Source organism: Xyrauchen texanus, chromosome 36 (assembly GCF_025860055.1).
Source record: "Xyrauchen texanus isolate HMW12.3.18 chromosome 36, RBS_HiC_50CHRs, whole genome shotgun sequence".
Classification (NCBI taxonomy): Eukaryota; Metazoa; Chordata; class Actinopteri; order Cypriniformes; family Catostomidae; genus Xyrauchen; species Xyrauchen texanus.
In genome coordinates this window covers 6076020-6090442 of record NC_068311.1, presented here as the reverse complement: position 1 = coordinate 6090442, position 14423 = coordinate 6076020, and the positions used below count along the sequence as shown (strand labels likewise).

The window sequence follows — 14423 nt, the reverse complement described above, 5'->3', positions numbered from 1 at the left end:
GAGTTCAAAAACACATCATCCATCAGAGGAACAGGAAGTATTCTCTGATGATGACACCCAATCACACACACACATGCACATGATACCAACATACTGTTTTTGTGTCCGAGAAAGAGTTGCACCATCAGCACTCGGCACCTGCACTTTTTTCTTGAGAAAATAACAGATTGTTCACTTAAACAGAGAGCTGAATCAATTTCCTATGTACTGAGTTGAGGGCGGAGCAAAGCTCTTACACGAGCACACACGTACACATATGATGGATTGCAAGCCTTGATGGGGGTTCCAGGGGACTTTGTTTCAGGGTTACAGCAGACAACGGTGGGAGATTTGCAGGGTGAGAGGTATACTGTCTATATAGATCACTGAATGTTAAGAAATTACGATGGAGGCTGATTGGAGCTGGACATTGGGGGTTCATGGGGGTCTTTAGGGGTCATTGGATCCAATCCCAGTCTGAGCTGTCAGAATGCAGCAACCTCTTGGGAATCAACCGCATGGTCAGATATACAGCGAGGAACCATTGAGGAATCTCTAGCAGGTGAAGGACAGCTGCAGGACAGGTACATGTATGCTGGGGGTTGGGAATGCAAATGACAGGGTTTGAGTCAATAGGTTGGACTTGGATTGGATTTAAATGACTAATCGGAATGATTCGACATAGCTTCAGGTTCTTTTTGATGGCAGGCAATCATGTAAAAAGGACTAGATCCTACAAAAGAAACTGAACAAAGCGGAAGCATTTGTTTTCTAAAAAACCAAAAGACTAAATCCTTCTTGCTAATGCAGGATGGCCATATGATCACAAAGGCTTCTAAGTAAATCTGTTACATTTACATTAAATCCTTTAAGAGCTATCTGCTATTTTGAGCTATTCTGATATGAATGGGAAGTAACTACATACATAAATGAATAAATAATATTATTAATAGAAATAAAATAATAAAATAAAATATTACAAAACCATGATCAGGCCCCATTTCAACACACAAACAAAAAAAAAAAAAAAAAAAAAAAATATCATGCCTTAAAAAAAAAAAAAATATATATATATATATATATATATATATATATATATATATATATATATTTTTTTTTTTTTACTATATATATATATATATACTTATTTACATTTTTAGAATTTTTTGTGTTTGTTTATTTGTGACCATAGTTTCATGAAAATTAAGCACATTTACCCTCTCATTACTGCAATCTGCATAATGGGGACACTAGAAATGTCCTCATAAACTACATTTATAGCATAATACCCTTGTAAACCCATAAACATGCCCGCACACACACCAAGATATGACAGTAAGATAAGCCCAAAATCAGTGTGAGTGTGTGTGCGTGTGTGTGTGCGTGTGCGTGTGTGTGTGCGTGTGTGTGTGTGTAACCTAACATGCTGCAGATAAGCAGGTTGCTCTTTATGGTGTTGCATCTGACTCCAGCATTTCAGATATACAAAGTTGACACATTCAATCAGGGATTCTATTCCTTTCTCCTTTATCATAAGCTAGAGATCCATCCAACCTCCTCCTCTCTGTCTGAACCTCTCCCTCCCTTTCGCTTATCAGAGGCGAAAATTCCCTGTGGTCTTTGTATACATCCTGGCTCCTGTCTGCTTTCAACTTAATCACCAACCCCTGGAACCTGCATCTTCCTTGGCTCATATCCTGGGATAACACAGAGTTACCGAGGGTCAGAGGACACTGTCTCTGACATTTACGATCAAGCAGGTGAGAACGAGTGCATGTGAGTGTGTTTGATTAATTTGCTCACTCACACGCACACACACACACACACTTTTTTGTCTTCGTTTTATTTATTTGTCTCATTGAAGGTCATTTAAAGCCAGACAGACTGTTCCTGAGCATTCAATCTAAAGAGTTATACTTATATTCCTGGAGAAAGCCATTAGATAGCATTGCCATTCACTTCAAAATTAGTGAACAAAGTACACTGGAGCTGCAGGGAAATGACATCATAACAACACTAATTGGCTGATGACACTGCAAGAACAAGCACAGTCCCATTCCCAGCTGTATATTAAAACTCCTTGCTCCAGGTCAGGACATAGGCTGTGAGATACAGGGAAAAACAAGTCTATTTCAAGCTGTTAACAGCCCTAAAAAAAAAACAAACAAAAAAAAAACATTGACTATAATATACTGAAGTATTTTTTAATTTATGTGTTGCTTGCTAAATACATGTCTACTTTGAATGGCCGTCAATGGTGAAACAGGCTTATTGCTGCTTAATGGTGTAGTTATGGCATCAACCAGCAGAGGCTCACTGTCCAAACTAACAAGCTAAAATCCCCCTTCCAATCAGATTCATTGTATTACATTTTACTGCTGCTGGACACATGGTCAAACAGATAAAGGCGTATTGTAGAAGCTTTCCACAAGAAAGCATAAGTTTCCCACTAATTACTTAATTTTAACACTTCAAAATATTGCTTAACAATGCTCTTAATTGCTGAAGTGGCACACTGGAGCGTATCAAAATAACCTTTTCAAACATGCCAACCAAGCCCACACTGGTGGCCTTTTAACTAACCAGCCTGACATTGGTTTCGCCGGTCCCTAATTTGCATAGTCGTAAAGGTTGCAATTGAACGCAAAAGCACTTTTTGTTGAGACTTAAAGCACATGCATGATCCCTCACTGTAAATAGCACAGACTATTAGCACACTAACACAAACATACATACATACACACACACTTTCTGACCTGTTCACACTCCCATGCTCAATTAATAGCCCAATGTTCAACAAGCTTGATGCCCCCAGACTTATAAAACACACAAACCTCTGCAACCGAGAAAAGATACAGGCGGCCAATTAACATTTTCCTGAATGCCTGTTTGCCCCAGGTGAGGCTTGTCACACGGCTTGTGTACAAGCCCGACCAGCGATTTCATCGCTTTGGCAAATTTATTCAAAGCAGGGTCTGCCTGTGACTAACATACACTTCACAATGATTTATGAACCCGCTCATTGACCCAGTTTATCCAGAGAAAGAAAAGAGAAGAGAGAGAGAGAGCTAGAGAGACAGGCTTAAAATTACAGAAAGAGAAAAACTAGCAATAAAGAACAAAATATCACTTTGAGAAACATGGAATGACACAGGGATAAAAAAAGAGAGACTGTGTATCACAGCTAATTTAAACTAGTTAAAGAAATGTACATACACAAGGATATTGTGGAAAGTTGTTCATTAACAAAAGAAAAAGAGATGAATTAAGCTTAATATAAGAGAATGGGTGATTAGCATACTATCACAAACTTTGCATACTATACTGTACATTAGGTCCCATAGCTTTAGTATGGAAAATTGGGATTAGTTCTCCCCAGATTAACTATAGTAAATCTAAAGCAGAGTGCAACAGTGCCTGGCCACTTTTTCAGCTAGGTTCAGCATGTGTTTTTCTCATTCATTTCTTCCATAGGGACTTTATAATAATCAAACCAACTAGCTCTGAGGCGAATCCAAGGATTGCATGCTTTGATTTAAAGCAAAAAGTATTTGAAAATCGGACATGAAGACAAAGGTACTTAACGTCTTTTATGAGGGCATGAACTAGAATCTCATGAAGCATTGTGAACAGAGCTTAACATTAACTTTTTTGCTAACCGGCCACTTTGGCTAGCACTATATTTCTTACTAAGTCACTAGCCACTCAGTATTTTCACTGGCCAAAATCCCCTGCCCCTAACTGGAGACTGTAACTGCAAGCATTTGTTTTGGATATTTTATTTCAACAAAAATGATACAAGTTCAGCAGGACACAAACCTAATGATTTAAGTAATCTCTTAGAATATCTGAAGGAAATCGTGACCAATTTACTGGAGTAGGACAGAACAGGGGGAAAACTTTGTCAATAATTGGTCCAATGGTCTATAGAAGTCCAAATTTTAACCCCTTTAACCATTCAAAAATGTACTTGCCTTTATGAAAGTTTACTATTGTTATTCCATTTTTTTAACAGTGGCATTTACAATGATAATGCCATTGACACAGGTAAGACCATGGATGGCTCCACATTACTGTTGTAAGGCGAATACAGATATTCTTCCTAAAAAAATCAACATTAGTATTTGTTATGAAAACCTAAGAGCCTAAACATGTTTAGAAACCTTTAACTACAACTTTCACAGTTCATCATCAGAAGGCATGAAAATGGATAATACAATGGAGATGTTAGGTAGATTAAACTCAGTCAATATTTACTTTCATTGCATCTTTTTCCACGAATGGAAAAATACAGGAATCAAGTAAGTTTCACTCTGCGCTCTCCAAGAGCTCTGGCTCTATCTCTTGAGCACTATGATGTGGCTGTTCACGTTAAACCACACAACATTCTCCCCACTGAGATGCGCATGTCTGATATGAAAAGCATATTTATCGCTTATAAAAAGCTGGACGTGAGATGAAAATATTTCATTTTGCTTTGACTGCCACCCGCCAAATTGGCTAGTAAAGGTGAAGGAGTAACCTGCCACTGCTGGTTCCCACCCGTATTTGCTGGATGGGCAGGTGTTAATATCAAGCCCTGGTTGTGAATAATGTAATCAAATCAAAAATGATGGACAAATATAAAACTATTCATATAAAGTTGTTGATTATAAGTATATAAACTATTTATTTTAAATGCATTGCAAAATATTTATATATATGCATGTATTTTGATAGTGTAGGGAGACTGACTTGATTGTGTCATAGACCTTATGAGCTGTATTGCAGAAGTGTTTTTGGATCGTTCCACGGATAAAACATTACAAAAAACATCTTTCCAAAAACATTCAGCAGACTAAAAACTACAGACAACATGAGTTATGTAAAATCAGATGTGATCTTGGAGCTTTTTACACCTTACAACATGATTGCCATTGAAGAGATGTAAGCCTATCCTTCACAACTGTTAATAAGGTCTATAGTGTGTCATGGGAGTAGGTGGTCACTGCAGAGCTCTTTTGGAATGCTGTGTCACATTTGTAGCATTACTATTAGTCAATTGTTAAAGACTAGCATTTGAGATAATCCTGCATCAGCGAACACCTCCCTGCAATCTGCCCTGTTATTAATAATGCAGCGAGTTCTTTTCAAAGGCCTCTCTCTGCTTCCTGCAGCCCAGCTTGAGGTCTCTCTGATCGGGCGGCTCCAATGGTCCACAACGAACGCCTGCCTGCAATCTGTTTCAACAGAATCATTCACTCAACTCGCAGGGGTGCGTCTTGACATCGCACGAGAGAGAGTGAGAGATGGGGACGTATATTGTAACAGTGTTGGGGAATAACAAACTAAAAGTAGCGATGCTGTTAACTTGCTAATTTGTTAGTCAAAGTTGTTTAGCTTTTCCAGCAACAATTTACTTTCCCAACAAGTAGCGGTGGGGTGTAGCATAACACACTACTTTTTGTAGTTGTATGTGTTTCTGTAGCCTTGTAAATTCTGACTGGATTTAGTAAATTGGTTTTGTGAATCTCTTCATGTAAATTAACTTTTTGTTTTCTTTTTCTCCCCAATTTGGAATGCCCAATTCCCAAAGCACTCTAAGTCCTCATGGTGGCGTAGTGACTCACCTCAATCCGGGTGGCAGAGGACGAATCTCAGCTGCCTCCGTGTCTGAGACCGTCAATCTGCGCATCTTATCACGTGGCTTGTTGAGCACGTAACCGTGGAGATGTAGCATGTGTGGAGACTCATGCTATTCTCTGCAGCATTCATGCACAACTCACCATGCGCCCCAATGAGTGCAAGAACCACACATTATAGCAACCACGAGGAGGTTACCCCATGTGACTCTACCCTCCATAGCAACTGGGCCAATTTGGTTGCTTAGGAGACCTGGCTGAAGTCACTCAGCACTCCCTGGATTCGAACTCATGACTCCAGGTGTGGTAGTCAGTGTCTTTACTCGTTGAGCTAATTAATGGATTTAAAGTATCTGTGCTGCTTTTTGGGTCATTTTAACAGCATGATATTTAATTAAACGCTGCTGTACAGTCGCTTGACTGTAGCTTTAATTTAAATAAGCAATATGTTGTAGTTTAGCAAAGCTACAGTTTTAAATTAGCTTCCCCAACACTGCTGCAATGTGAGACAACGTTAATGGCTGAAGATGAAAATGTATTTGAATTGCAAGTAGAGTCGAAACCTCCAAAACGAATGCCGCAAAAATTCTATACATTTTTCAGTTTGTCACTGAAGCCCAGCTGTTTGTTTTGTAGGTTTTAATTTTTTACATATGTGTCTGAGAGTATTTCATATAGATCAGATACGCACAGCTGGCTACAAAATCAACATTTACTCCTGGAGAAAGCTGTGTCACTTCACAATATTTTCTATGGTGTTACAGATGAAGCATACTTTGTTTGGAGCAACACAAGAGCAACACTGGTTTAGACCAGCTCCACTTCTGTGATCTCACACTAGTTAAGATAAGTTTTATGAGTGGAAATTGTGTAACGTAACACAGCTGAGGGTTTTTCCTGCTGTAGCTTGAGTATCCACTGTCCCGCTGACCTCTGTGACCCTTGACCTCTCACCTGAGGGTCGTAAAACATTCTACAGCTCATTTAAAGTCTTCCAGTGGACTCTGACTTAGCGCTGTGCTAGAAATGGAAAGAGCCAGGGAAAACAGAGAGAGGGGGGAGTGAGAGAGTGAGATCAGGAAGAGAACGAAAAAAGAGGAATTATCAGGGACTTCATACATTTTTCAGGAAGTTTCATTTAGGCGAGGAGACCCCTCTTAGTGCGATCGATAGATCAAACCACTGTCACACAGTTAGCACCTGGGGCCGCCACCACTGCCTCAGAAGAGCTGAGAGAGGATCAGAGAAAACACACACCCCTTGCCAGCTACATGATTGAAAACACACGCACACGCACGCACGCGCACACACACAAACACTACGCATTTATACCATTTAAATAAGTTTACCTAAACATTTAAATTCTTCATTATTTGCTCACCCTAATGTGTCTTATCACTTTCACACTTCCATGGAACATAAAGGGTGAATTTCTGAAAAATGTCCTGTATTTTTTCCATAAAAAGCTCCATAAAGGACTCAGAAAAGCACCATAAAAGTAGTCCATGTGACTTGTGTGCACAAGTCCTCTGAAGCCATACAATAGCTTTGACATCACAATAGGTGTGACATCATTAATTAAAGATACAGTTGGCTTTTGAATGTGACCAAACGTCATTGACATCAAACCTGATATGACACGTTTCAGAAGACTTGGAATATAGTGTGTAATATGTATAAACTAATTTTAAGATGCTTTTTGTCCATTTAGGAGCTTGAAAGCTGATTCAATACAAATTCTTCTGTTGTATTACATACAAAATAAATAAATAAATAAATAAATAAATACATTGGGGTTAATTATTTCTAACCCAAATCACCCATGTATATTATCAATTACGTTTAAAAATAGAAAATGCATTAAAAAATATTGTATTATTAAGTTCTCAAGGGTACTGTTACTCTAAAGTTACCCTTACCAACAACAAATCACACATATCATCTCTGCATTTCCACCCTTTCATCATCCTGTATCATCAATTACAGGCTAAAATTAGAAAATGCTGCAGCATTCAAATTTCTACTGGCTCTCAAAACCTTCCCACAATCCCTTCCTCTAGAGTTACCCTTTCAGTTAAACACACACACACCCTCTCATTACTGCTTGGGGTCTTGGCGGCAATGCACAGAGCCAATTTAGTTATCCATTCATTCAATATTTATCATCATATCCTTATTTCATGATGGATCGCCCCTATTTTCATAACAATGCATACGTGAGGCCACTCTATTGATCAGCTAGGGGCTGAAACAAACTTTAAGATAGCAGCTTACTTAGTCTGCAGGTCTAGACAACAAACCCAACAGAGCAAAACCAATACTCCTTAATCTCAAATGATTTCTGCCTTGGAATATTGGCAACGCAAGTTTAGTCAGATTTAATGTGGCACAAAGACAAAAAAACAGAAAGCAACGTAAGATGCAACGGTACAGCAAACAGATGTAATTTTAAAACGGCAACAATATAGCGAACAAGACTTAAAATAACATTTTAAAAAGGATAGTTCTGGTCCTAGATGCTGATTGGTAATAATAGCGTTGCAGTTGTGCTAAAACACACAATGCCATTACAGCTACAATGCGAAACACTGGTTCAACTAGCAACTGTGTATATCAGTGTGCAGCACCAATAGAAATATATTCTATAATTGTAAACATGTCAGGGACTATATTGCCCAGTGGACAACATACCATTGTTTCTGTTGCTGAGTCAAAGGGAAAAGCTAAAAGCTTGTTTGTTCTGAAACAGTTTGAACAATCTAAGATTTGTCTACAAATAGAGATATTTTTGGGTGAACTATCGCCTTAGGTTTAGTTGGTTCCACACTGAAAAGTAGTTCCAAGACAATAGTTTCAAAAGTCTAGACTTACATGCTACTTCCAATGAGGCATTGCGACTGACTGCTTCCCCCAAGTAATTTCGAGCCACACAAACGTACGCCCCCTCGTCCGGTTTGCTGCGACGACCGTGTACAATACGCAGGAAGAAGAGCGAGCCTGTGGGTAGGAGCATGCGGTGGGATCGAGGGTCATCTTTGTCGGTTTCAACTCGTTCTCCATCCTTGTACCACTCCACGGTGGGGGTGGGCCGCCCTTCTGCCTTGCAGTTTAGGGTGGCGGGCTCACCCTTGGATACGATCAGATCAGAGGGGTGTTCCACAATGCGGGGCGGAGAGTCTTCCTGCCGCAGACGGGATCCTGGGAAAACACAGAAAGAAAGAGACATCAGGACTGACATCACACTTATTTTCAAGCTCCTACGAGACAATGTCTCACTATAGTTGCGAGGTTACATGTTTTCATAGAGATCATGAGCTTTAGTGGGACTGAAAACAAACAGGCTTTCAATATCAGTCCTGGAAATAAGCACAAAAATCAACATATGTTTTGGGAGTCATAATTGAAATGTTAGAACATGAAATAATGTTCACAACCCATTTTACTTCTGTAATGTGTATTTTTTGAGTAAGACAAGATATTTAATGAGAAAAAATGTGGGGCAGAACTTTATTATATTCATTTTCAAGTGGTTGGATCATGAAAAGTGGGAGTTACATACCAGAATTGAGTCATAAATTGTTCATAATTTAATATCTTGTACACCCTGACAAAGTAAATCCATCCATCGTCAACCGCTTATCCTGTGTACAGGGTCACGGGGGGCTGGAGCCTATCCCAGCTAACATTGGGCGAAAGGCAGGGGACACCCTGGACAGGTCACCAGTCCATCGCAGGGCCACACATAGACAGACATACACTCACACTCACCTCCACCTCCACATCCACATCCACATCCACATCCACATCCACCTCCACATCCACATCCACCTCCACATCCACACCTAGGGCAATTTTTTTGGAGACACCAATTAACCTAGCCTGCATGTCTTTTGGATGGTGGGAGGAAGCCAGAGTACCCGGAGAGAACCCACGCAGACACAGGGAGAACATGCAAACTCCACACAGAAAGGCCGGGGCAACCAGGGTTTGAACCCACGACCTTCTTGCTGTGAGGCGACAGTGCTAACCGCTGCACCACCGTGCCGCCCTTGACAAAGTAAATGTGAAGGATAATTCTTTCTGAAGTTTGACACACTCAATATTCTTGGAAAGCAAATTAATGTTCCCATAAAACAATGTTTTACCCCTCCTGTCAGTTGTAGTCAAGCATTCAAAAATGAAATTTCCAACCCAAATCAAAAACACAATGCAGATTTTTATCCAGCACACTAATTTAGGGTGCCACATAGTGAGCTGGCAAGTCATTGGGGACTTGCCCCCTGTGACAGAAGAGTTCAGGGGTTTAGGCTCACACTGTGTTAAAATGCTAATCCCGTCAACGTTCCCCTGCACGGCCCAGCCTTTGGTATGGATAACGCTAGCAGCCTGTGCTAAGAGTCTGGTCCTTATGATAATAGCTTGTGGAAAGAGCAGTGTGAGCCTTAACCCTAGAGATAAGGAGCCAGAGGCCACCCTGAATTTACATCACTAAGGCACGGACCAACAGAGGACAAAAGCGGACTCTGATCCCCCCCAAACCCCGGTCAAAAAGAGAGGCTAAGCCCGAGCAGCTAGAGCTGCCATCAGATGAATGCTGTTAGCCTTACACGCTTCAGTTGCACAGGGCTAGCGTGGTGACATCCTTCAGATTGCAATTGATGATTTTTGACTACTTTCCAGGATTTGATTAGCTTAAATCTCAGAGTGGCTTTCCAAACTCCAAGGGGGGAAGGGATATGATTATAGCATGTGATTGTTAAAGAAAGTAAGGATGAATATTTGTGTTAGCATGTTAAAATCTTCATGGGGACCAAATGCTATACCTGAAAAACAACATTGTGCTAATGAAAAAATAAATAAATGAACTAGTTCAGCTGGCTTAAAAGGGTTCAACTCCTAGCCAGGTCAAACAGGTCTTCAGATGGTTTAAGCTGCTCTACCAGCCTGGCCAACCCTACTGAAGAAAACAGCTTAAACCAGCCTAAGGTAGTTTTCTGCTCTTAGATGGTTTAAGCTGGTCATTTAGCCTAACAAGCTGTCAAGAGCCCCAAATCATGCTAAAACCATCAAAACAGACAAGTCTAACCTCACGGCTAGGCTGGGAAACCAGCTAACCACATTAGTCTGGTTAAAGCTGCCTTTTTAAGCAAGGGTGGTAATTATAGTTTAAGAAAACAACTTAATGTGAGGTCCTCACCATTATATAAACACAAATGTATGTCTAGACAACTGCTTCCATCAATAAAACAGAAACATATTTGACATTATGATGATTGTTGATGGAATATGAAGACTATCCATCTACATTTCTAAATTACTATATTAAACAATTAATGAATGCTGTTTAAATGGAAAAACTAGTTTTTCATCAGCCTCTGAAGTTAGCTTATGGCATTGCTAGTGGCTAAACCTCCCACTAGAGCACACAGTGGGCTCAGCTGTTTGTTTAGATGAAATAAAACAGCTGGTCACTTGCCGTATGTTCAACAAAAACCACAGCAGAGCGCAGGACTCATAATTTGCGAGTGCTACAGCAGCTAGTGAGAGCTGAAGGTGCCCTGTGTCCTCTCCCGGAACAGCAGGTGTGCAGTTTAGATGTACAAGGGTTCACCGCGGTGCTAAGCTCTTTCGTCTGCTGATGTCTGCAAAGGAACTGCAATGCAGCAGAGTGTTTATTGCACAGCTAAATGAGAGAACCACACTGTTACTTCATACCGAGGGGACCACGACATAACATGGCGGACAAACAAGCTTGTTTTTTTAGTATACAAATATCTTTGAATGTTTCCACACACTTTTGTAAAATTTAAATGCTAACGCACAAACCCAAGACCTCATGCTAATTTTGGCAATGTTTTGCCTGGAAATGAACAACAAAAAATAGGGCCTGCTGAAATTTGTGGACTGCTCATTCTTCAGAGTGAACTTGAAGGGGAAACGTGAAGGGGAAAACTAAGGACTGCAGGATTGTGACCCAAAATTTCAGATGATGTCAGAACTTCATCTGAGGCTAAGATTCATCGCGATTGATCAAACGGCACTTTTTTCTGACTGGCTGCTACCGTTTGAATCCCCAAAGGAGGGTCAATCAGACACAAGTTCCTTTTTTGACATTATTCGTGACTAAATGGCCCGCTAATTAACATTATGACATTGATAAACGGAGGAGGTCAAGATAAGGAGATGATTTGGGGAACCCTGTCCGCCAAGAATACACAGGCACACATTAACTGCTATCTCATTGGTGCATCTGTTTAGCCTCTAATCAATGGCCAATGGCAGAGACTTTCAAATGATGGAGGTGACGACACCTGCATTAGCCATGCAATTCAATTTGTATAAGTCCAATTTCTTTTAATCCAATTTGTATTCCAATCTGCAACCTCTAATCACTGTGAGGCACCATCTGTTAGCTGTACTTTTTTGCTTTATCTTTTTATCCAGGGAAAGATTTTGCAGATGCCTCTGCAATCGTGCTTTTCCCCGTTAAAGACCCATGAAATGGCTTGACGATTAGTTTTATTTTTTCCTTTGTTGATGCATTTTCTTGACATTTCAAAGGGCTTGTCACTTTTTGGAAATGGCCAAAAGGCTTCAGTTTACAGTATTTCAGAGTTATAAATTGTAATTTTGTGCTACTGCTTGTCAGAAGCAGGTGATATTAGTGGGAGAAAATATTGTTAGATTTTTTATTATTATTATTATTATTACTACAGGACAAAAATGTGCATATGTCCCCTGAGTGCAAGGTGATGCCGTCAATATTTTTGATTAATTTGCCCGTGAGAAAAAGACTTTGCCAAAAGTCAATTTTGTCAGCTTTAGGAGTACACTAAATGGAGTACACTAAATGGCACCATTTTATCCATAGCAGTATTTAATATGCTTTACACTTCGTCTCATTCACCCATCCACACACACATTCACACACCAATGACGGCAGAACAGCCATGCAAGGTGCTAGCCTGCCATGGTGAGCAACTTGGGGTTCAGTGTCTTGCCCATGGACACTTCAGCAAGTGTAGTTATGTGGGCCGGGAATCGAACCATCAACCCTGCGATTATTGGACAACCTGCTCTACCACCTGATCCACAGCCACCCCATATGTGCCCACTAGCATATAAACAGCCTCAAAGTTCTACAGACATGGACTTAAAGACACAAAACTCTGATTTCTTGGGGTCATTTCTGATTGAGCTTGAATTTTGGGAAACTTTCACTTACTTTAAGAAAGGAAGGGAATGGTAGATGAAAAAAAGAAACAGAGGAATACATTGGGAAGTAATTCTCTTCATAGCACAAACATACTTTTTTTTCTTACTTTTCTACAAATACAAATTGGTTTCCCACAATATAAATGATCAAATCACTGTTGCCGTGTTTATTGGGTCACTCATACGTGTCGACAAACCCACACATACACTGTTAAGACTAACACACTTCTAGATGTGGCACATGGAATTGAAAGACTAATTTCTCCTATATGTTCTTCCCTCTGCAGACTACGCCACTGGCAATGTCAATGTATTTCCTTCCCCTTTCCCTCTTTCATTCATTCTATCACGTTTTGTTTCCCTCTCTCGTTCATTCCCTCTGCTCCCCTCTCTTAATGCGATCATTGCTTGTTGTACTATCAGTTGCTCTTGGCCACTTGGGAGAGTGCTCTTTACTATGTCTCAGAGCGCACATCATTCAAAGACTAATTTCCTCTTCCCTAAGTCCCCCCCACCCAGCCCACCCACACGCATGGGCATACATGCATATGCACACACACATTCACACAAATGCTTATACAAAAATACATACACATGGCAACCCCTTACAATGATTTCCAGAAAGGAGTCAACACCAAAAATGTGTTAAATATTATACTTGTTTTGCAATCAGAGCAGTGCACAAAAACAATAATTTCAGTTTAGCTGACAACATTAAACTTGACCAGATACTGTCAATTTACAGTGGAGCCTTTACAGCAGAATTTAAGTTGATATCTTCTCATTGAGAACAGTAGCTAGGTACTGGGAAATATACAGTTTCGGTAATATCTGAGCTACTGTAGTGCTACTGAAAAATGTAGTTACGTTAGTAGCATTGCTAATGTTAACTAGTTACTCTGCTCCTTTTAAAGCCATGACTTACTTAAGTCCAAATAAATACAATTCAGCTTCTGTGTGGAATATGACACAACATTCTGTCACCTAAAGTCTGATTCTCTCAATTACCCTCCCTATCCTCCTCTCTGACAGCAGCCTATAGAATTGGTGGAGAAGGAGGATGTGGTTTCTATGGATGAAACAGCCTTGAGGGGGTGAACTGACATGTTAGTCATTGTTTAAAGGCTGGTTAAGAACAATAGCCATCTTGCAGAACCTACCCCTGCTCTATCTCCTGTTCATAACAGGAAAAACATCCATTGAGCGGTAGTAGAATAGTCAGATTTGTTCGAGCTGAAAGAAAGGCTATGGTAAATCAGATAACCTCTCTGTGCAATTGTAGTGAGCAGAATAGCATCTCAGAATGCTTAACATGTAGAACCTTGAGGAAAATGTTATTAAGAACATCAAGAAGCCTATGAACGTGAGAAACTATAAAAGAGCAACATGAACAATAGCTTTCTTCTGACTACATCTGGCCATGTATGCCACCTCCACCACCCTTCAAGTGACTTTGACACATACTATATTTATTCATGTGCAGAGCAGAAGTTTGCAGAGCTTTGATGATCTTTATAGTAATTATTTGTATGTGTTCCCCTGAGATTCATTAGCCCACCAACCAAATCAATAGCCAGAGCCACAACCCACCCACTGCAGCAAGACCAG

General features: G+C 40.1%; 1 protein-coding gene across 11 annotated transcripts in view; it reads right to left on the bottom strand.

The window, feature by feature from the left end:
* Positions 1-14423, bottom strand: part of robo2 (roundabout, axon guidance receptor, homolog 2 (Drosophila)) — a 572271-nt gene that overhangs the window by 216841 nt on the left and 341007 nt on the right. For all 11 annotated transcript variants that reach the window (XM_052106908.1, XM_052106906.1, XM_052106907.1 and 8 more), the window contains one exon: positions 8472-8798. In XM_052106908.1, the coding sequence (XP_051962868.1) occupies positions 8472-8798 (327 nt within the window). The remainder of the gene's footprint in view (positions 1-8471; positions 8799-14423) is intronic.